Genomic DNA, 24766 nt, shown 5'->3' on the forward strand with positions numbered 1-24766 from the left:
GTGCAGAGAAGGTTCACCAGACTGATTCCTGGGATGTCAGGATTGTCTTATGAAGAAAGACTGGATAGACTTGGTTTATACTCTCTAGAATTTAGGAGATTGAGAGGGGATCTTATAGAAACTTACAAAATTCTTAAGGGGTTGGACAGGCTAGATGCAGGAAGATTGCTCCCGATGTTGGGGAAGTCCAGGACAAGGGGTCACAGCTTAAGGATAAGGGGGAAATCCTTTAAAACCGAGATGAGAAGAACTTTTTTCACACAGAGAGTGGTGAATCTCTGGAACTCTCTGCCACAGAGGGTAGTCGAGGCCAGTTCATTGGCTATATTTAAGAGGGAGTTAGATGTGGCTAAGGGGATCAGAGGGTATGGAGAGAAGGCAGGTACGGGATACTGAGTTGGATGATCAGCCATGATCATATTGAATGGCGGTGCAGGCTCGAAGGGCCAAATGGCCTACTCCTGCACCTAGTTTCTATGTTTCTATGTTTCACACTTACACACACATACACACACACACACACACACACACACACACACACACACACACACACGTACACACGCACACACGTACACACACACACACACACGCACACGCACGCACACACGCACACACACACACACATACAAATGCATATATGAAGAGGGGTCTCGACCCAAAACGTCACCCACTCCTTTTCTCCAGAGATGCTGCCTGACCCGCTGAGTTACTCCACCTTTTTTGTCTATCTACCCACATGCACATAAAAAACAAACAATAATTGTGGCAAAAGACAAACCCAATGCCCCCAAGTCTATGTAGTTCAGAGATTATTTGGAGGTTGTCGTGTTTAAAACCTGATGGCTGTGGGGAAGAAGTTGTTCCTGAACCTGGACATTACAGATTTCAGGCTCCTGTACCTTCTTCCTGATGGCAGGGGGTGAGATGAGAGCGTGGCCAGGGTGGTGTGGGTCTCTGATGATGCTGGCTGCATCTTTGAGGCAGCGAGTCCTGTAGATCCCTTCGATGGTGGGGAGGTCAGCATCCCGTGATGGACCGGGCAGTGTCCACCTCCATTTGCAGTCTTCTTTGCTCCAAGAGATATGAAGAGGTTACAAATCAGAGCCCGCACCGATGAAGCGAAGAACGGTGGAGCCCACAATGATCCATTGTTGGCTGTGGAAGAGGTAATATCGATGGGATACGATTCGAACAGTTGATAAAGTCCACTTACTTAAAAACAGACAACACACAATGGGTTAGGTAAACCAACTCAAATTTTACTGCTGGCCAGAGTGTCGGGGATACCCGAGTCAAGTATGCAACAGAAACTTGACTCTCCCAAGCCACCACTCCAATGAACCAAGACATGCAGGGTCACATGCTTACACACAGTCGCAGCAATGACATTTAACGCAGGTTGTACCCATTCAAAGTATACTTGTCATTGAGACAATGCACTCCCTATTGAGGGAGTGCAGCGTAGGTTTACAAGGTTAATTCCCGGGATGGCGGGACTGTCATATGCTGAGAGAATGGAGCAGCTGGGCTTGTACACTCTGGAGTTTAGAAGGATGAGAAGTTATCTCATTGAAACATATAAGATTGTTAAGGGCTTGGACACAATCGAGGCAGGAAACATGTTCCCGATGTTGGGGGAAGTCCAGAACCAGGGGCCACACAGTTTAAGAATAAGGGGGTAAGCCATTTAGAACGGAGACGAGGAAACACTTTTTCTCCACAGAGAGTGGTGAGTCTGTGGAATTCTCTTCCTCAGAGGGCGGTGGAGGCAGGTTCTCTGGATGCTTTCAAGAGAGAGCTAGATAGGGCTCTTAAAGATAACGGAGTCAGGGGATATGGGGAGGAGGCAGGAACGGGGGTACTGATTGGGGATGATCAGCCATGATCACATTGAATGGCGGTGCTGGCTCGAAGGGCCGAATGGCCTACTCCTGCACCTAATGTCTATTGTCTATTGTCTATTGTCATACTGTGGTTATATCGATCACAAACTGTGTTTACAAAACGTCTCCACAACAGGGAATTAGTCAATGGCAGGGATCCTTATCAATTATGCACAGATGTTTCTATGTACCCAATCACCAGTCCACAGCGAACCAGCATACTCTCCCTGCATTGTCAGTTGCTCTCTGTCAAACATAATAGGATGAACAACAGAAGAGTTTAGAATGTTTAAGAAGGAACTGCAGACACTGGAAATCGAAGGTAGACAAAAGTGCTGGAGAAAGAACTCGCTAGAGTGTATCTCAGTGCCCGGAAGGTAATTGCTGTGTATGGTGGTAGATAGCCAGTCGGTATCGAGTTTGGTATGCAAGCTGAATGATTCTCACAGCTCCTCTGGTACAGTACAGAATTGCCAACGTCATCTTATTTAGGACTCAAAAGGTCAAGCTGATCTTTCATTTACAGTGGAGTCAAGAGTGGAGAGAGTTTATTGTCATGTGTCCCAGATAGGACAATGACATTCTTGCTTTGCTTCAGCACAACAGAATATGTAAACATAATACAAAACGAAAGTTAAAAGTTCAGACCATTGACCATATATATATATATATATATATACAATAAATAAACAGATATAGTGTAGTAAACACTGCCCAGTCCATCATCGGCTCTGACCTCCCTTCCATCGAGGGGATCTATCGCAGTCGCTGCCTCAAAAAGGCTGGCAGTATCATCAAGGACCCACACCATCCTGGCCACACACTCATCTCCCTGCTACCTTCAAGTAGAAGGTACAGGAGCCTGAAGACTGCAACGACCAGGTTCAGGAATAGCTATTCCCCACAGCCATCAGGCTATTAAACCTGGCTCGGACAAAACTCTGAACATTAATAGCACATTATCTGTTTATTTGCACTTTATCAGTTTATTTATTCATGTGTGTATATATTTATACAATGGTATATGGACACACTTATCTGTTCTGTATTCATGCCTACTATATTCTGTTGTGCTGAAGCAAAGCAAGAATTTCATTGTCCTATCTGGGACACATGACAATAAACTCTCTTGAATCTTGAATCTTGAATCAATAATAATAATAGGCTGTTATAGTTCAGAGTTTGTTTGATGATGTGTTTAATAGCCTGATGGCTGTGGGGAAGCAGCTGTTCCTGAACCTGGACGTTAGTTTTCAGGCTCCTGTACCTTCTACCTGATGGCAGCGGAGAGATGAGTGTGTGGCCAGGATGGTGTGGTTCCTGATGATGCTACCAGCCTTTTTGAGGGCAGCGACTGCGATAGATCCCCTCGATGGTGGGGAGGTCAGAGCCGGGTGATGGACTGGGCAGTGGTCACAACTTTCTGCATTCCTTTCCGCTCCTGGATAAAGTTGATAAGGTTTATCTACTATTTTATTGTGTCTGTTCATTACATACTCAGTATATTCTCACAGTGAAACTAGTACGACAACTAGGGGTGGGGGGATGGGGGATGGAGGGAGAGAGAGAGAGAGAGGAGATGCAAGGGTTACTTGACAATTAGAGAAATCAATATTCATACCACTGGATTGTAAGTTGCCCGAACAAATATGAGGTGCTGCTGCTCCTCATACCTCTAGTTTCCCTCTCCCCTGACTGTCTGAAGAAGGGTTTCGACCCAAAACACCACCCATTCCTTTCTCTCCAGAGATGCTGCCTGTCCCGCTGAGTTACTCCAGCATTCTTTAAACGCTTCATACATTCTTATTAGTGTTTGCACATTCAGTAGTGTCCACACACAGGAACTAGACCAGGGGGGCTCAGGGTGGGAGGTGTCATACCTTCCATGAGCTGAATTAGGCCATTCGGCCCATCAATAAATAGACAATACACAATAGGTGCAGGAGGAGGCCGTTCGGCCCTTCGAGCCAGCATCGCCATTCATTGTGATCATGGCTGATCGTCCCCAATCAATAACCCGTGCCTGCCTTCTCCCCATATCCCTTGACTCCACTAGCCCCTAGAGCTCTATCTAACTCTCTCTTAAACCCATCCGGTGATTTGGCCTCCACTGCCCTCTGTGGCAGGGAATTCCATAAATTCACAACTCTCTGGGTGAAAAAGATTTTTCTCACCTCAGTCTTAAATGACCTCCCCTTTATTCTAAGATTCTCATTCTTCCCATTCTCCTGCCTTCTCCCCATAACCCCTGACACCCGGACTAATGAAGACTAAACATGCTTAAAAATAACCACCCGTGGACTTGTCCGCCACAGCCTCTCTCTCCTGTGGCCATGAGTCCCACAGACCAAAGATCATAGAGGAGCTTTGCCACAGACTGTCCCATGGATGGGCAGGTGGGACCTTTAAGAGGTGGGTGGGGTCTGTGTGCTGGGACCAGCTGACCAGGGGTGCGCTCCATTCACAAGGTCCCATCCCATTCACAACCAGGCGGCGGTGGACGAGGTGAGCGGAGAGGTGAAGGGCGCCAGGTTGGGAGGGAATGTGGAACTGTGTGTGGGGGGAGGGCAGCTTGTTGCGTTGTCTTTTTAATCCCCAGTTCTCTCTCCTCTTACTTTTTTTTTTAAACTTGTTCACTTCAGAGATAGAGTTTAATGCTTGCATTTGTCTGTGTGTGTCTGTATCTGTAGCTGCCTCTGTGTGTGTGTACCTGTATGTGTCTCTGTGTGTGTGTCTATGTGTGGGTATCTCTGTGTCTGGCTCTGCGTTTGTGCCTGTGTCTGTGTATCTCTGTGGCTGTATCTGCGTTTGTGTCTGTGCCTGTACGTGTCTGTGCATGTCTTTGCCTGCGTATCTCTGTGTGTGTCTGTGGGTGACTGTGTGTGTGTGTGTGTGTGTGTCTTTCTGTGTCTCACTGTCTCTGCCTCTGTGTGTGTATCTCCCTGTCTGTGTGTGTCTCTGTCTCCCTGTGTGTTCATGGTTTTATTGCTGGGGTGATGGGGGATGGGGGGGGGGGGGGTTAGCTGGAGCTGTGAGAAGTTTGTGAGCCTCACATATCTGATCCCGATATCTCCTGTTACTCCAGCACTGTGTTTATTTATTTTCCTCCCATGCCCCATGGATGTTCTAATCTACTTGATAGACCAACTGGTCACAAAGTTACCCATTGACAAAGACACAGCAACAGGCTCTTCGGCCCATCATGTCTATGTTGACCATTATGCCTATCTATACAAATCCCACTTGCCTACATTAATTCCCCACCCTTCTACATTGTGGGCCGAAGGGCCTGTTCCTGTGCTGTGCTGTGCGCTCTAAGTAGAGGGGAACTGCAGATGCTGGTTTACACCGAAGATAGACACAAAATGCTGGAGTAACTCAGTGGGACAGGCAGCATCTCTGGAGAGAAGGGATGGGTGATGTTTCTGGTCGAGACCCATCTTCAGACTGAGAGTCGGGGGAGAGGGAGACACGGAGGTAAGGAAGTGTAAGGTGTGAAAATGAGATATCAAAGGGGAAGTAGGTCAAGGAAAATGTAGTCTACCCAGAGATGCCCCGCTGAGTTACTCCGGCATTTTGTGTTTGTCTGCAGCTTAAACCAGCATCTGCAGTTCCTTCCTACACATCGTAGCGCATCAGTTCCAGAGACAAAGTCCAATGTCCGCAATGGGGTAGAGGTGAATCGGACAGTACCCTAGCTTATGGAAGGACCGTTCAGAAGCCTGATAGCAGAGGGGAAGGATCTGTTCCCGAGTCTGGTGGTGCGCGCTTTCAAGCCTCTGTACCTTCTGCCGGACGGGAGCGGGGAGAAGGAGGAATGACCGGGGTGGGACACCTTTAGACAATAAGACAAGGAAGCAGAATTAGGCCATTCAGCCCATCTACTTTACCATTCAATCATGGCTGATTCATTTTTCCCTCTCAGTCTCATTTTCTTGCCTTCTCCTCGTAGACTTTGACATCCGCGCCGACTTTGACACGGTGGCGCAGTGGGTAGAGTTGCTGCCTCACAGCGCCAGAGACCCGGGTTCGATCCTGACTACGGGCACTGTCTGTACGGAGTTTGTACGTTCTCCCCGTGACCTGCGTGGGTTTTCTCCGGGTGCTCCGGTTTCCTCCCGCACCCCAAAAACATACAGGTTTGTAGGTTAAATTGGCTTGGTATAAATGTGAAATTGTCCCTAGTGTGTGTAGGATAGTGTTAGTGTGCGGGGATCGCTGGTCGGCACAGATTCTCTAAACTAAACTGAACTAAACTAAACTAAACTTAAAACACCTTTGTGTGTACCTTCGATCTTCCAGCAGCTGCAGTTCCTTCTTAAACTTAAAACACCCTTTGATTATGTGTGGGAAGGAACTGCAGATGCTGGTTTAAACCGAAGTGCTGGAGTAACTCAGCAGGACAGGCAGCATCTCAGGAGAGAAGGAATAGGTGACGTTTCGGGTGGAGACCCTTCTTCAGACTGATTATGTGGACTGCTTTTCCAATGCAGAGTGAAGTGTAGATGGAGTCAATGGTGGGCAGTCTGGGTCAGTGAGGAGTGGATGGCCTGTTTCCCTGCTGTATTTGTCTGACACTCTGCAGGAGTTGGTGGCTCTGTGGGGGATTGCAGCCTAGCTGTGTTCCTGTACTAGGCTGGTGTTGGCCGTGTGCCAGCTCTCACCATCCTCCCTGTGCCTGATGTTCTCCTGTTACTGATTGTGTGACCTTACTACCTACTCCTGGCTGTGTTTCACACGTTGACAGAAATAAATGGCTTTCAGTTTAACACCGAGGAAATCCACACAAAAATCTGGAGTAACTCAGCGGGACAGACAGCATCTCCCGATGGCAGGAACGGGTGACATTTTTGGGCCGAGACCCTTCTTCAGAGCTTTGAGTTTAATTTTCAGTTGCAGCGCGGAAACAGGCCCTTCGGCCCATCGAGTCAGCACTGACAGCCGATCCCCGCACAATAGCACAATCCTACACACACTAGGGACAATTTGCAGAAGCCACTTAACCTGCAAACCCGCACGTCTTTGGAGTGTCGGGAGGAATCCGGAGCACCCGGAGAAAACCCACGCAGGTAACGGGGAGAACGTGCAAACTCCACACAGACAGCACCCGCAGTCGGGATCGAACCCGGGTCACATGCAACTCTACCGCTGCATGCATCTTTGACTTTCCATTTGAGGATCGGGACCCCACCAACGTGACACGGTGGTGCAGCGGGTAGAGCTGCTGCCTCACAGCGCCAGAGACCCGGGTTCAATCCTGACCCCGGGTGCTGTCTGTGTGTGGAGTTTGCACGTTCTCCCTGTGACCGCGTGGGTTTCCTCCGGGTGCTCCGGTTTCCTCCCACATCCCAAAGACGCGCGGGTTTTAGGTCAATTGCTCCAAGTGTGTAGGGAGTGGGTGAAACTGGGAATAACTCAGTGGGCCGAAGGGAACATTAGCTTGCTGTATCTGCAAACCAGAATGGGTGGGGGGGGGGGGGGGGGGGGGGGGAGAATTAATAGGGGTGACTTCTTCACACAAAGATGGTGGGTGCATGGAACGAGCTGCCGGAGGAGGTAGTTGAGGCTGGGACTATCCCAATGTTTAAGAAACAGTTAGACAGCTACACGGATAGGACAGGTTTAGAGGGATAAGGGGCAAATGGGACTAGTGTAGATGGGACATGTTGGTCGTTGCAGGCAAGTTGGGCCGAAGGGCCTGTTTACACACTGTATGTCTTAATGACCAATGTGCCAAGTCCAGAGAGTTTATTGTCATGTGTCCCTGATAGGACAATGAAATTCTTGCTTGCTGCAGCACAACAGAACATAGTCGGCATTGACTACTGAACAGATCAGTGTGTCCATATACCATAGTATAAATATATACACACATGAATAAATAAACTGATAAAGTGCAAATAACAGATAATGGGCTATTAATGTTCAGAGTTTTGTCCGAGCCAAGTTTAATAGCTTGATGGCTGTGGGGAAGTAGCTGTTCCTGAACCTGGTTGTTGCAGTCTTCAGGCTCCTGTACCTTCTACCTATCATGTGTCCCAGAATATTGGAGGCATGAATACAGAACAGATCAGTGTGTCCATATACCATAGTATATGTATGTGTATGTGTATATATATATGTGTGTGTATATATGTGTGTGTGTAAATAGATTTATATATATATATATGTGTGTGTGTGTGTATATGTATATATGTGTATATATATATATGTGTGTGTGCGTGTGTATATATAGATATATGTGTGTGTGTATATGTGTGTGTGTTTGTATGTGTGTATATATATATATATATATATATATATATATATATATATATCTATATATATATATATATACACACAAATATGACTTTATGACCAATGTGTATAGTTCAAACGGATATTGGAGGAACAGCATCTCATATTTCGCTTGGGCAGTTTACACCCCAGCGGTATGAACATTGATTTCTCCAGCTTCAAGTAACCCTGGCTTCCCCCCCTCTCTCTCTGTCCCTCCCCCACCCTAGTCATTGTATGAGGTTCGAGTCCCCTTGTTAATTCCCATTGTCTGACTCGTTCTCACCTCACCCACAGTTAACAACAGCCCGTTTCCTTCATCATTGTTATTTTTTTTCATATCATTCATTCATTTGTTCTACATCTCTCTACATCACCGTCTAGACCTCCCGTCTCCCCCTCCCCAGACTCTCAGTCTGAAGAAGGTGTCTCGACCCGAAACGTTGCCTATTTCCTTCGCTCCATAGATGCTGCCTACCTCACGTTTTTCCTTCCATTATTTATTATGTAAAAGAATGTGTGTGTTATGATTGTGTTTATAGTTTGTTTGGTTGTTTGTCTTTTGCACAAAAGTCCGCGAGCATTGCCACTTTCATTTCACTGCACATCTCGTATGTGTATGTGACAAATAAACTTGAGTTACTCCAGCATTTGTGTCAACCTTTGATCAGTAGGTGTATCGGGGGTTATGGGGAGAAGGCAGGAGAATGGGGTTAGGAGGGAGAGATAGATCAGCCGCGATTGAATGGCGGAGTGGACCGGAGTGGCGGATGGGTCCGAATTCTACTTCTCTTCCTTATGCTGCCTGACCCGCCGAGTTACTCCAGCTTTTTGTGCCTGTCTACGGACCTTTGTTTAATACGACCGTTGTTGCGTAAGGTGACTGCCGCACAATCCCCACTGTCTCAGAGGCACAAGGACAAGAGCGTGACAGAAATGAGTAAATGCTGAAGTGTTTGACTATTGCCTGGGGCTTTGTGAAAATGCTGGCTCTTTGTTTTCAGTCCTTGTGCCTGTTCTGCCGTCTTCTACCGAGTTCCTGCAAAACTTTAACCTGGATTAGTGCGAGTGTAAGAACAAATGTAACGTTTAAAGTACCCTAACCTGCAGATGAAGGCAGCTGTGACCATGTCAGGGTAGTTCCTGCCAAGACCTTGAGTCTAATCTTAACAGCAACAAGATAAATAACATAGACAGCGACTGTCTGGAACCAACAGAACAAGATAGAAACATAGACAATAGGTGCCAGCACCGCCATTCAATGTGATCATGCCTGATCATCCCCAATCAGTACCCCCTTCCTGCCTTCTCCCCATATCCCCTGACTCCGCTATTTTTAAGAGCCCTATCTAGCTCTCTCTTGAAAGTATCCAGAGAACCTGCCTCCACCGCCCTCTGAGGCAGAGAATTCCACGGACTCACCACTCTCTGTGAGAAAATGTGTTTCCTCGTCTCCGTTCTAAATGGCTTACCCCTTATTCTTAAACTGTGGCCCCTGGTTCTGGACTCCCCCAACATCGGGAACACGTTTCCTGCCTCTAGCGTGTCCAAACCCTTAACAATCTTATATGTATCTCAACCCTCTCATCCTTCTAAACTCTAGAGTCTACAAGCCCAGCCGCTCCATTCTATCAGCATATGACAGTCCCGCCATCCCGGGAATTAACCTTGCAAACCTACGCTCAATAGTAAGAATGTCCTTCCTCAAATTAGGGGACCAAAACTGCACACAATACTCCAGGTGTGGTCTCACTAGGACTCTACAACTGCAGAAGGACCTCTTTGCTCCTATACTCAACTCCTCTTGTTATGCATCTAAACGTAGAAACATAGAAACATAGAAATTAGGTGCAGGAGTAGGCCATTCGGCCCTTCGAGCCTGCACCGCCATTCAATATGATCATGGCTGATCATCCAACTCATTATCCCGTACCTGCCTTCTCTCCATACCCTCTGATCCCCTTAGCCACAAGGGCCACATCTAACTCCCTCTTAAATATAGCCAATGAACTGGCCTCGACTACCCTCTGTGGCAGAGAGTTCCAGAGATTCACCACTCTCTGTGTGAAAAAAGTTCCTCTCATCTCGGTTTTAAAGGATTTCCCCCTTATCCTTAAACTGTGACCCCTTGTCCTGGACTTCCCCAACATCGGGAGCAATCTTCCTGCATCTAGTCTGTCCAACCCCTTAAGAATTTTGTAAGTTTACTGTAAGAACTAAATTAAATTAAATGTTTCCGCACTGTATCGCTAGAAGTGAAAGTTGAATACTACCAGTGATGTCTCTGGTTTAATCTGAAGGGTTTGAAACTCGCAGGCAGTTCTGGAGGCAGTTATCATCGCAGGAATGCTAAACTTTGATGCACTGTTGCAGCGTGGGCTGTGAGCATGGGCTTGGTGCTCTGAGACTTTCACCTCTGCAAGATTTGTTATGTGAGAAACGGCTCACCAGATTACAGCGTTTAAGAAGGAACTGCAGATGCTGGAAAATCGAAGGTACACAAAAATGCTGGAGAAACTCAGCGGGTGCAGCAGCATCTATGGAGCGAAGGAAATAGGCAACGTTTCGGGCCGAAACCCTTCTTCAGACTGAGGAAATAGGCGACGTTTCGGGCTTCGATACTAAGAATAAGGTGTAGGCCATTTAGAACAGAGATGAGGTAACATTTTTTTTAAACAGAGTTGCGAGTCTGTGGAATTCTCTGCCTCTGAGGGCGGTGGAGGCCGGTTCTTACAAAAACTTACAAAATTCTTAAGGGGTAGAACAGGCTAGATGCAGGAAGATTGTTCCCGATGTTGGGGAAGTCCAGGACAAGGGGTCACAGTTTAAGGATAAAGGGGAAATCCTTTAGGACCGAGATGAGAAAAACATTTTTCACACAGAGAGAGTGGTGAATCTCTGGAACTCTCTGCCACAGAAGGTAATTGAGGCCAGTTCATTGGCTATATTTAAGAGGGAGTTAGATGTGGCCCTTGTGGCTAAAGGGATCAGGGGGTATGGAGAGAAGGCAGGTATAGGATACTGAGTTGGATGATCAGCCATGATCATATTGAATGGCGGTGCAGGCTCGAAGGGCCGAATGGCCTACTCCTGCACCTATTTTCTATGTTTCAATGTTTCTATGTTTCTCTGGATACTTTCAAGAGAGAGCTAGATAGGGCTCTTAAAGATGGCGGAGTCAGGGGATATGGGGAGAAGGCATGAACGGGGTACTGATTGTGGATGCTCAGCCATGATCACATTGAATGGCTCAAAGGGCCGAATGGCCTACTCCTGCACCTATTGTCTATTGTCTGTTGACTACGGGTGCTGTCTGTACGGAGTATGCACGTTCTCCCCGTGACTGCCTGCGTTTTCTCTGGCTGCTCCAGGTTTGTAGATTAATTGGCTTCAGTAAAGATTGTAAATTGTCCCTAGTGTGTCGGCTAGTGCTAGTGTACGGGGTGATCGCTGGTCGGCGCGGGCTGAAGGGCCTGTTTACGTGCTGTATCTCTAAACTAAACTGAACTAAATGAACAAAAATCCACAGCAAACAGGTACAGGATAAAGTGAATAACCCTTGGCAATGTCTAGTAAAGTCCGATTGTAAGATAGTCCGAAGGTTTCCAATGTGGTGGATGGGAGATCAAAGTGTATTTTATTTGTCACATCCATCTGAAGGTGCAGTGAAATGAATTTGCCAGCAGCGATACACTTAAAAAGAACACACAATACACAATAAAACATTTTCTTCTCTGTGGTGGAAGGCAACAAGGTTCAGCCAGTCAAGTCCATCTCCAGCTGATGAGAGGTCAGTACATGTTCAGGAAGGAACTGCAGATGCTGGTTTACGTCGAAGATAGACACAAAGTGCTGGAGTAACTCAGCGGGACAGGTGACATAGACAATAGGTGCAGGAGTCGGCCCTTCGAGCCAGCACCGCCATTCACTGTGATCATGGCTGATCGTCCCCAATCAGTACCCCGTTCCTGCCTTCTCCCCATGTCCTTGGACATCTTTGGAGAGAAGGAATGGGTGACGTTTCGGGTCGAGATCCTTCCATTTAGTTTGGTTTATTGTCACGAAAACCGAGTTTGAGGGGAAAAAGTGATGACAAATTTTTTTTTTCTTCCCCTTCCATGCAGATTCTCCGACCGTGATAGAGATGAATTTGTCCTACCGTAGGTTTGCGCAGAACAAGGAGGGATCGCTGGGAAGGGCCGCGCGCGGTCAAAGCCTCCGGAAGATGTCTGATGGCAGCGGGCAGGTCCGACCCGGGGCTGGGAACAGGAGCCAGGACCAGGGACGGGGGGCGAACCAGGAGTGTTCCCGACCCACGCTCAACGCTGCGAGTGAGAGGGTGAGTCCCGTGACACGATGACCAGATTTCTGCGGGGAAAAGCACTTTGAAACACACGTCACACGCTCCACCTAGCAGTGGGCTTAAACATAGAAACATAGAAAATAGGTGCAGGAGGAGGCCATTCGGCCCTTCGAGCCAGCACCGCCATTCATTGTGATCATGGCTGATCGTCCCCTATCAATAACCCGTGCCTGCCTTCTCCCCATATCCCTTGATTCCACTAGCCCCTAGAGCTCTATCTAACTCTCTCTTAAATCCATCCAGTGACTTGGCCTCCACTGCCCTCTGTGGCAGGGAATTCCACAAATTCACAACTCTCTGGGTGGAAATTTTTTTTCTCACCTCAGTCTTAATTGACCTCCCCCTTATTCTAAGACTGTGGCCCCTGGTTCTGGACTCGCCCAACATTGGGAACATTTTTCCTGCATCTATCTTGTCCAGTCCTTTTATACTGGGTTACTTTGGTCAAATTGTCGGCTAGACTTGCGTGCGGACTCGGTGAGGTAGTTGCTGTGAGATTTTACCGGGTGGGACGCAAAAACACAGCGTCTCACTGCAGCTCGATACAGCGTCTCTGGAGGGAAGGAATAGGTGACATTTCGGGTCACCACGGCCGAGTCGGTCAACGAATTGCCGTCGGGAATTTGTCCCGATATTTTGACCTTTTCTTTTGTCCCTTATTTGGGATTGAGAAAGTTGACGACCCTAGTACAGTATGACTTGGAAGCAGGGAAGTTAATGCCCCTGTCCCACTTAGGAAACCTGAACCTCTGGAGACTTTGCGCCCCACCCAAGGTTTATGTGCGGTTCCCGGAGGTTGCAGGTGGTTGCCGGAGGTTGCAGGTAGTGGAAGCAGGTAGGGAGACTGACAAAAACCTCCGGGAACCGCACGGAAACCTTGGGTGGGGCGCAAAGTCTCCAGAGGTTTCCGTTCAGGTTTCCTAAGTGTGACAGGGGCATAAGGGTAACTTGGAGGAGTGCAAAACAAAGAATTTTCACTGTGAATTAACAATTGAGTATCCATTCATTTACACGGAACTAGTGTGAACGGGTGATCGATGGTCGGCATGGACTCGGTGGGCCGAAGGGCCTGTTTCCGTGCTCTGTCTCTAAACAATCAGTAGTAATTGCTGCTGTGTTTTTTTTCTGTTTTAACCAGAGGGAGAGTTTTACCAGGGATCCACGGCTGGCAAGAGGATGCGATGTGGCCCAGAGGTTTGTAACATGTTCATCTTGGTTGCCGTTTGCTGAGTGCTGAAACAGGCCCTTTGGCCCGTCGAGTCGGCACCGACCAGCGATCACCCAGTACACCAGCGCTGTCCCACATGCACCGGGGGCAAGTTTCAATTTTACCGATGCCGATTTAACTTAAAACCCCTCGGTGTGGGCGGGTGGTGTCGCCCCGGGTTGGCCCCGGCTCGTAAAAATAGCGGTCATAGAAACATAAAAAATAGGTGCAGGAGTAGGCCATTCGGCCCTTCAATATGATCATGGCTGATCATCCAACTCAGTATCCCGTACCTGCCTTCTCTCCATACCCCCTGATCCCTTTAGCCACATCTAACTCCCTCTTAAATATAGCCAATGAACTGGCCTCAACTACCTTCTGTGGCAGAGAATTCCACAGATTCACAATCTCTGTGTGGAAAATGTTTTCCTCATCTCGGTCCTAAAAGATTTCCCCCTTATCCTTAAACTGTGACCCCTTGTCCTGCACTTCCCCAACATCAGGAACAATCTTCCTGCATCTAGCCTGTCCAACCCCTTAAGAATTTTGTAAGTTTCTATAAGATCCCCGCTCAATCTTCTAAATTCTAGCGAGTACAAGCCGAGTCTATCCAGTCTTTCTTCATATGAAAGTCCTGCCATCCCAGGAATCAGTCTGGTGAACCTTCTCTGCACTCCCTCTATGGCAAGAATGTCTTTCCTCAGATTAGGAATCAGGTGATGTGGGGAGAAGGCAGGAACGGGGTACTGATTGGGGATGATCAGCCATGATCACATTGAATGGCGGTGCTGGCTCGAAGGGCCGAATGGCCTACTCCTGCACCTATTGTCTATTGTCCTCTGCTGTTTGTTTACTGCTCTTCTCCTTGTGTCTTTAGCCATGTGGGGCACAGAGGTCGCCCTGATGAGAGGGTCTCCCCTCCCACAGAGACACCCGTCACATCCAGCATGAGACCCCCCCAGAGCGGGCAGGACGACAGCGCGCTCAAACCCACCCCCCCTCCGCACCCGCAGCCAGGTGAGGCATGATGAGGCTCACAAGTTATGGGAGTAGAATTAGGCCTCTCCAGAGCCAGCACATCCTTCCTCAGTTACGGGGCCCAAATATGCTCACAATATAGACTTGTATTCACTGGAGTTTAGAATGATGAGGGGGGATCTTATAGATCTTATAAACTATATGCTTCATTAAATGCTAAGCAGTGAAACATTGCATCTTGACCTATGCTCAAGAAGGAACTGCAGATGCTGTTGTGTAGATTTGGTCTCCTAATTTGAGGAAGGACATCCTTGTGATTGAGGCAGTGCAGCGTAGGTTCACGAGATTGATCCCTGGGATGGCGGGAATATGAGGAAAGATTGAAAAGACTAGGCTGGTATTCACTGGAGTTTAGAAGGATGAGGGGGAGGGGATCTTTTAGGAACATATAAGATTATAAAAGGACTGGACAGCTAGATGCAGGAAAAATATTCCCAATGTTGGGCGAGTCCAGAACCAGGGGCCACACAGTCTGAAGCGGCCTTTTCACGGGGCGACTTGACGCAAGAGTTAACCGGAGTTTAACATCGTGGGAACCTCGTGCGATAACAGTGCGGCATTCGTGGACCACCGTGGACCACCGTAGCGCTAACGGCAGGTCATCGTGTAACTTGGTCACTCGGGAGAAAATTCAAGAAAGTTTGAATTTCTCCAAGAGTGACTTGTACACTTGTGGTTGAGTATTGCAACATTATATGAACGTAGTGGCCAGTGCGATATCCGTAATAACTCTTGCTGGTACCGTGGGAACTCCTGCGAACGGTGAACCCGGAAGCTGGACAGAGGGAACGGTGAGTAAAAATTATCTTATGTGGGATTGAATTTAAAAAATAAATAAAAATAAAGATTTGCATCCGCATATGGACATCAACTTATTCATGAGTTATGTTAATGAGATTCAAGAAAATAACTATAATCTTTAAAAGGGACTTTAAAAGGGACTTTACTGAAAGGTTACGCATTTTTATGGTCCGTGAGAAATTTTTCACATGTACTTCTTTGAGAGATACAGGTCGGAGTCCTCGGGTCCAGGGGTCCGGAACGCTACCAATCAATGTTGTACAGAGACCCGTGTAAGGAGTGAACTGCACATGCTGGTTTAAACCGAAGACAGACACAAAAAGCTGGAGTAACTCAGCGAGTCAAGCAGCATCTCTGGAGAAAAAAAGCTGATGTTTCGGGACGAGACACATCTTCAGACTCAATTCCGATTAGGCTGTCTGAAGAAGGGTTCCGGTGTTGGGGGAGTCCAGAACCAGGGTCCCAGTTTTACAGTCTACCGTGGGAACTCTTTAACTCAGTAAAGTAAAGTAGCCTTTATTGTCATATCAGCGCACAGGCAGCAGTTGACTGTTGCTCTATTCAGTTTCCCAGGGGGTCGGGACGGGACTGGAGTTGGGAGAGAAAGGTGGGGGAGTCGAGGGAGAGGAGGGGGAGACAGATGGGGGTGTCTTCATTTACTGGCGGCGGGTGTCTGTCACTGAAACAGGCAGGTGAGATTTCACATCCACCTTGTGTGTGCCTCTCTCTCTCTCTCCCTCCCTCTTACACAGGCTGAGAGACTCTGCCTCTGTGAGTGTACGTCTCTTTCTCCCCCTCTCCCACACACAGTAAGACCGAGGTACTGTGCTCAGTCCATCTGTGTCTCCCACATACACAGTAAAATATGTCTCCAAATGAGCCAATTCAACCAAGGGAGGATATATATAGTGTGTGAAAAAAAAGTTACATCATTTGTGTCACGTGTAGTTCACGATGTTCATTCAAGATTTAACGGGAAAGCTCGGGAAACGGACAAGTCACTCGCACAAATAGCAGAAATGCCGAGTACCGTGGGAACTCTTTATCTACTGCCGTTATATCGTGCGAGACTCGTGCTGGACCACGACCTCTTCACTCTGGTGACATCTTGCGTCAACTCGCCCCGTGAAAAGGCCGCTTTAGAATAAAGGGGAGGTCATTTAAGACTGAGGTGAGAAAAAACTTTTTCACCCAGAGAGTTGTGAATTTGTGGAATTCCCTGCCACAGAGGGCAGTGGAGGCCAAATCACTGCATGGATTTAAGAGAGAGTTAGATAGAGCTCTAGGGGCTAGTGGAGTCAAGGGATATGGGGAGAAGGCAGGCGCGGGTTATTGATGAGGGACGATCAGCCATGATCACAATGAATGGCGGTGCTGGCTCGAAGGGCCGAATGGCCTCCTCCTGCACCTATTTTCTATGTTTCTAATATTCTCAATGTGGCCCGACCAGCGCCCTATAGAGCGTCAGCATTAAATTCCTAGCAGCAGAATTCGGCCATTCGGCCCATCGAGTCCTCTCCGCCATTCAAACATGGCTGATCTCTGCCCCCTAACCCCATTCTCCTGCCTTCTCCCCATAACCCCTGTCACCCGTTCTAATCAAGAATCTATCCATCTCTGCCTTAAAAATCATCCACTGACTTGGCCTCCACAGTCCTCTGTGGCAATGAGTTCCACAGATTCACCACCCTCTGACTAAAGAAGTTCCTCCTCACCTCCTTTCGAAAAGAGCGCCCTTTAATTCTGAGGCTGTGTCCTCTGGTCCTAGACTCTCCCACCAGTGGAAACATCCTCTCCACATCCACATATATGATTGTGGATGATCAGCCATGATCACATTGAAAGGGCCGAATGGCCTACTCCTGCACCTATTGCCACTCTATCCGGGCCTTTCATTATTCTGTAAGTTTCAATGAGGTTCCGCCCCCTCATCCTTCTAAACTCCAGCGAGCACAGGCCCAGTGCCGTCAAACATTCATCATATGCTCTTCAAGAAGGAACTGCAGATGGTGGAAAATTGAAGGTAGACAAAAGTGCTGGAGGAACTCAGCGGGTGCAGCAGCATCTATGGAGCGAAGGAAATAGGCAACGTTTCGGGCCGAAACCCTTTGGGTGTACGTGTTGGTGCGTACGCGGGTCTGCGCGGACGTGGTGGGCCGAAGGGCCTGTGACCGCACTATATCCCTAAACTTGACTTGGGGAACTGGAGTACCATCACCTGTTGAGATACCTGTCCCATCCTCTGCTTCCAGGTGCTGAGTTGGCTCCAGATGTGACGGCTGGCAAGACAGAGCTGCCATCGTCCTCTCCACAGTCGGGAAAGAAAGCTGTCCCCAACACTCTGGAGGTGGGTCTATCTCCTCAGGGCTGCGCAGCGGTAGAGTTGCTGCCTCACAGCGACTGAGACCCGGGTTCGATCCCGACTACGGGTTCTGTCTGTACGGAGTTTGTACGTTCTCCCCGTGACCTGCGTGCGTTTTAGACAATAGGTGCAGGAGTAGGCCATTCGGCCCGTTGAGCCAGCACCGCCCTTCAATGTGATCATGGCTGATCATCCACAATCAGTACCCCATTCCTGCCTCCTCCCCATATCCCCTGACTCCCTGAAACAGCATATTTATACACACAAAACGAGAAGCTTTCAAGGTTGATCATGAGTTTGATTACATAACACCAACGGCCTTACAGTTGGACAAGAGTCAAGTTATTCTTATCTAATGCCAACAGATGGACAAATGGCCATTAGGTCAGTTAATGGTTGTACCACATTTTTCCACATATATAGCACTAATGACCCAACATCTAGACATGTTCACCTTCTGCACATCTCCATTCTCCAGTTACTTCCCATATTGTCCTTGCAACTGCCCAGAGTTGGCCATTTGCCTGTAGCCCACGTTAGGAAGTAAGCCTTGCCAGTTTCATTTAATTGTGTAGTGCTTCTATGCTCGGCTCCTAATCTAGAGCATAGGTCAAGCAGGTAGACAAAAATGCTGGAGAAACTCAGCGGGTGAGGTAGCTTCTCTCGCTGAGTTTCTCCAGAGTTTCTCCAGCATTTCTGCCTCACCCGCTGAGTTTCACCAGCATTTTTGTCTACCTTCGATTTTCCAGCATAGAAACATAGAAAATAGGTGCAGGAGGAGGCCATTCGGCCCTTCGAGCCAGCACCGCCATTCATTGTGATCATGGCTGATCGTCCCCAATCAATAACCCATGCCTGCCTTCTCTCCATGTCCCTTGACTCCACTAGCCCCTAGAGCTCTATCTAACTCTCTCTTAAATCCATCCAGTGACTTGGCCTCCACTGCCCTCTGTGGCAGGGAATTCCACAAATTCACAACTCTCTGGGTGAAAACTTTTTTTCTCACCTCAGTCTTAAATGACCTCCCCTTTATTCTAAGACTGTGGCCCCTGGTTCTGGACTCGCCCAACATTGGGAACATTTTTCCTGCATCTAGCTTGTCCAGTCCTTTTATAATTTTATATGTTTCTATAAGATTCCCCCTCATCCTTCTAAACTCCAGTGAATACAGGCTTAGTCTTTTCAATCTTTCCTCATATGACAGTCCCGCCATCCCAGGGATCAATCTCGTGAACCTGCGCTGCACTGCCTCAATCACAAGGATGTCCTTCCTCAAATTAGGAGACCAAAACTGCACACAACAGCATCTGCAGTTCCTTCTTAAGCATAGATCAAGAAGCAATGTTTCACTGCTTAGCATTTAATCAAGCATATAGTTAAAGCATTTAAATTTCTCCTTCACAGCTGGTAACGACATTGGTGAGCCCTAGTCCACTGAGCCGCACTGATCCTACCATTTCATCTCCTCCTCTCCAGGAAAAAAAGGCGGAGAAGGGTGTGAAGAATGCCGGGATTCTGACCCTGGAGATGAAGACCACTGGAGAGGGAGGTGGCGCCCACATTCCGGTCCGCATCACCGCGCGGGTGAGGCCAAACGTTAAACTAACACGGACATGCTTTGTCCTTCACGGTGGCGCAGCGGTAGAGTTGCTGCCTCACAGCGCCAGAGACCTGGGTTCGATCCCGACTACGGGTACTTAGAAGATTGAGGGGGGATCTTATAGAAACGTACAAAATTCTTCAGGGGTTGGACAGGCTTGATGCAGGAAGATTGTTCCCGATGTTGGGGAAGTCCAGAACAAGGGGTCACAGTTTAAGGATAAGCGGGAAATCTTTTAGATGATAATTTTTTTTTCACACACAGAGTGGTGAATCTGTGGGATTCTCTGCCACAGAAGGTAGGTGAGGCCAGTTCATTGGCTATATTTAAGAGGGAGATAGATGTGGCCCTTGTGGCTAAAGGGATCAGGGGGTATGGAGAGAAGGCAGGTACAGGATACTGAGTTGGATGATCAGCCATGATCATATTGAATGGTGGTGCAGGTTCGAAGGGCGGAATGGCCTACTCCTGCACCTATCTTCTATGTTTCTATGTTTACTTGTCTGTACGGAGTTTGTACGTTCTCCCCGTGACCTGCGTGGGTTTTCTCCGAGATCTTCGGTTTCCTCCCACACTCCAAATACGTGCAGGTTTGTAGGTTAATTGAATCGAATAAATGTTATTGGTCAAGTAAGTCTACAGACAATTAATTTCCCTTGGCGCTTTGCTTGCAAGTAACAACATGACATACAGTAGACGATTTAGAAATAATTGGCTTGGTATAAATGTCAAATTGCTCCTAGTGTGTGTAGGATAGTGTTAGTGTGCGGGGATCGCTGGTTGAGGACTTGGTGGGCTACAAACCCTGTACGTCTTTGGAGTGTGGGAGTAAACCGAAGATCTCGGAGAGAACCCACGCGGGTCACGGGGAGAACGTGCAAACTCCGTACAGACAGCTCCCACAGTCGGGATCGAACCCGGGTCTCCGGCGCTGCAAACACTGTAAGGCAGCGACTCTACCGCTGCGCCACCGTGCCGCACAAAGATAACATTTAATCAGGAGGACAGTCAGTCTGGTCGGAGGACTAGGATAGGGGAGGGATGGAGAGAGAGGGTTACTTGCTCTTTGAATCACTTCCCTCTGGAAGGCGACTCCGGACTGTCAAAGCTGCCACAGCCAGACGTAAACACAGTTTTTAATCCACGAGTAGTTGCTCTACTCAACAGCCAAAAATCTGTAGCCTCCCTTTGATCTGGTATTTTGTTGGTTCACATGCTTGATCAATGGTGTTTTATCATGAATGTTTTATTATTATTAATGTTTAGTGTTTTCTGAGTCATTCGTAACTGTCACTGTATGTCATGTTGTTACTTGTGGGCGGAGCACCAAGGCAAATTCCTTGTATGTGAATACTTGGCCAATAAACTTACTTACTTACTTGAAGTCAATGTTCATACGGAAGATAAACACACAAAACGCTGGAGTAACTCAGCGGGTCGGACAGCATCTCTGGAAGAAAGGAATAGGTGACGTTTCGGGTCGAGACCCTCCTTCAGATCTTCAGAAGTCGATACCCACACCGCTGGGTTGTAAGACGAAATGTGTGTAGGAAGGAACTGCAGATGCTGGTTTAAACCGAAGGATGGACACAAAATGCTGGAGTAACTCAGCGGGACAGGCAGCATCTCTGGAGAGAAGTAATGGGTGACCTGTTCGGGTCGAGAAGAAGGGTCTTGACCCAAAACGTCACCCATTCAATCTCCAGAGATGCTGCCTGTCCCGCTGAGTTACTCCAGCATTTTCTGCCTATCCAGCACTGGAATGTAAGGTGCCCAAGCGAAATATGAGGTGCTGGTCTTGAATGTCTGCGATCCCAATGTGTCCCACCAGGGGTCAGTAATGGGCCTGTAGCGTTCAGACACGGCTGGTGAATTAGAATTGAGTGCGGGTCTTGTGTGAAATATGTCAGCCTGTTCGATATTGAGCCAGGGGTGTATTTTTGCTCACATCCTTCTGTCGGTGCGTTAAGTTTCTATCAACAACACGAGTAAATGGCTGGAGGAACTCAGCGGGTCGTACAGCAGATAGACACAGAAAGCTGGAGTAACTCAGCGGGACAGGCAGCATCTCTGGGGAAAAGAAATAGGTGACGTTTCGGGTCGAGACCCTTCTTCAGACTCTCCGTTGACAATAGACAATAGGTGCAGGACTAGGCCATCCAGCCCTTCGAGCCAGCACCTCCATTCAATGTGATCATGGCTGATCATCCCCAATCAGTACCCCGTTCCTGCCTTCTCCCCATATCTTCTGACTCCGCTATTTTTAAGAGCCCTATCTAGTTCTCTCTTGAAAGCATCCAGAGAACCGGCCTCCACCGCCCTCTGAGGCAGAGAATTCCACAGACTCACCACTCTCTAGTGTTTCCTTGTCTCCGTTCTAAATGGCTTATCCTTTATTTTCAAAGAGACCTGTTAAAAGACAAAGTCTCAAGAAGGATCGTGACTAGAAACGTCACCTATCCACGTTCTCCAGAGATGCTGCCTGACCCGCTGAGTTACTCCAGCACTCTGTGTCTTCTCTGGCAAGCCGGGCCCACTTTTGAAGAAGTCCTCCTCCCTCCTAAGTTTAGTTTCGTTCAGGGCGGCACGGTGGCGCAGCAGTAGAGTTGCTGCCTCACAGCGCCAGAGACCAGAGTTCGATCCTGACTAAGGGCGCTGTCTGTATGAAGTTTGCACGTTCTCCTCTTAGACGTGTGGCTTTTCTCCGGGTGCTCCGGTTTCCTCCCACACTCCATAGACGTACAGGTTTGTTTATGTTCATTAGTGATGGGAGCAGAATGAGGCCATTCGGCCCATCAAGTCTACTCCACCATTCAATCACGGCTGATCTATCTCTCCCTCTCAACCTCATTCTCCTGCCTTCTCCCCGTAACCCCTGAGACCCAAACTAATGAAGAATCCATCTATCTATCGCTGCCTGTTGTGTGTGTGTGTGTGTGTGTGTGGGTGTGTGGGTGTGTGGGTGGGTGTGTGTGTGTGTGTGTGTGTGGGTGTGTCTCTCTCTCTCTGTCGCAGTGGGCCGAGTGGCCTGTTTCAGACTGGTCTCAGGGGTTATGGGGAGAAGGCAGGAGAATGAGGTTGAGAGGGAGAGATAGATCAGCCGTGATTGAATGGTGGAGTAGACTTGATGGGCCGAATGGCCTCATTCTGCTCCTATCACTAATGAACATAAACAAACCTGTACGTCTATGGAGTGTGGGAGGAAACGGAGCACCCGGAGAAAAGCCACATGTTTAAGGGGAGGACGTGCATACTTCATACAAACTGCGCCCTTAGTCAGGATGGAACCCGGGTCTCTGGCGCTGTGAGGCAGCAACTCTACCGCTGCGCCACCGTGCAGATTGAATGGCGGAGACGACCTGATGGGCCGGAATGGCCTTATTCTCCTCCTATTCCCAATGACCTGATGTTTCTGCGCTGTATCTCTAAACTACGCTGAAAGGTAGAATCCCAGAACGTTAACTACAGTCTGAAGAAGGGTTTCGGCCCGAAACGTCACCTATTTCCTTCGCTCCATAGATGCTGCTGCACCCGCTGAGTTTCTCCAGCATTTTTGTGTACCTACGTTAACTACTCTGTTGCTTCCCCCCCACACACACAGAGTGACGGAGCCGGCCACAGGGGGTTTGGATCATCCTGGGGGGACTTGGCGTGGGAGCTGCCGGTCATGAAAATAAAACCCATTGAGTCGAAGACTTCTGAGTCGCCGGGGAAGAGGAGGAAACCGACCGCGGTGAGCGTGCGCCCGTGGACGGCCTCCTGTTTAGTTTCGGTCATTGCCACGTGCCCCGAGGTACAGTGAAAAGCTTTTTGTCGCGTGCTATCCAGTCAGCGGAAAGACAATACATGATTACAATCGGGTCGGCTGTCCCCAGGGGACAGGGACATGATAAAGGGAATAACGTTAGTGCAAGATAAAACAAAGACATATAGACAATAGGTGCAGGACTTGGCCATTCGGCCCTTCGAGCCAGCACCACCATTCAATGTGATCACGGCTGATCATATACAATCAGTACCCCGTTCCTGCCTCCTTCCCATATCCCTTGATTCCGTTAGCCCTAAGAGCTAAATCTAACTCTCTCTTGAAAACATTTAGTGAATCGGCCTCCACTACCTTCTGTGGCAGAGAATTCCACAGATTCACAACTCTCTGGGTGAAAAGGTTTTTCCTCGTCTCAGTCCTAAATGGCCCCCCCCTTATTCTTGAGGATAGTCCGAGGGTCTCCAATGAGGTCGATAGTAGACTTGCTGTCTCGCAGTGCCAGAGACCCGGGTTCCGTCCTGACTACGGATGCTGTCTGTACGGAGTTTGCACGTTCACCCCGTGACCGCGCGAGATGCTGGGGTTTCCTCCCGCACTCCAAAGACGTGCGGGTTTGTCGGTTAATTGGCTTCGGTAAAAATTGTAAATTGTCCCTAGTGTGTGTAGGATAGTGTTAATAGAAACATAGAAACATAGAAAATAGGTGCAGGAGTAGGCCATTCGGCCCTTCGAGCCAGCACCGCCATTCAATATGATCATGGCTGATCATCCAACTCAGTATCCTGTACCTGCCTTCTCTCCATACCCCCTGATCCCTTTAGCCACAAGGGCCACATCTAACTCCCTCTTAAATATAGCCAATGAACTGGCCTCAACTACCTTCTGCGGGAGAGAATTCCAGAGATTTACCACTCTCTGTGTGAAAAAAGTTTTCCTCATCTCGGTCCTAAAGGATTTCCCCCTTATCCTTAAACTGTAACCCCTTGTTCTGGACTTCCCCAACATCGGGAACAATCTTCCTGCATCTAGCCTGTCCAACCCCTTAAGAATCTTGTAAGTTTCTATAAGATCTTCTAAATTCTAGCGAGTACAAACCGAGTCTATCCAGTCTTTCTTCATATGAAAGTCCTGACATCCCAGGAATCAGTCTGGTGAACCTTCTCTGTACTCCCTCTATGGCAAGAATGTCTTTCCTCAGATTAGGAGACCAAAACTGTACGCAATACTCCAGGTGTGGTCTCACCAAGACCCTGTACAACTGCAGTAGAACCTCCCTGCTCCTATACTCAAATCCTTTTGCTATGAATGCTAACATACCATTCGCCTTCTTCACTGCCTGCTGCACCTGCATGCCTACTTTCAATGACTGGTGTACCATGAATCCCAGGTCTCGTTGCATCTCCCCCTTTCCTAATCGGCCACCATTCAGATAATAATCTACTTTCCTGTTTTTGCCACCAAAGTGGATAA

At 48.2% G+C, this 24766-nt stretch overlaps 1 protein-coding gene across 1 annotated transcript; it reads left to right on the forward strand.

The window, feature by feature from the left end:
- Window positions 1–1062: 1062 nt before the first annotated feature.
- LOC116970334 lies at window positions 1063–23332 on the forward strand (the record flags this gene model as incomplete). Its single annotated transcript, XM_033017000.1, has 8 exons — window positions 1063–1166; window positions 9039–9099; window positions 12284–12498; window positions 13661–13716; window positions 14607–14746; window positions 17821–17915; window positions 19335–19514; window positions 23132–23332. Coding segments are annotated over 8 exons (1052 nt in total), but the record flags the coding sequence as incomplete, so codon positions are not given.
- Window positions 23333–24766: the final 1434 nt, after the last annotated feature.

The sequence above is a fragment of the Amblyraja radiata genome, unplaced genomic scaffold, assembly GCF_010909765.2.
Source record: "Amblyraja radiata isolate CabotCenter1 unplaced genomic scaffold, sAmbRad1.1.pri scaffold_763_ctg1, whole genome shotgun sequence".
Lineage (NCBI taxonomy): Eukaryota > Metazoa > Chordata > Chondrichthyes > Rajiformes > Rajidae > Amblyraja > Amblyraja radiata.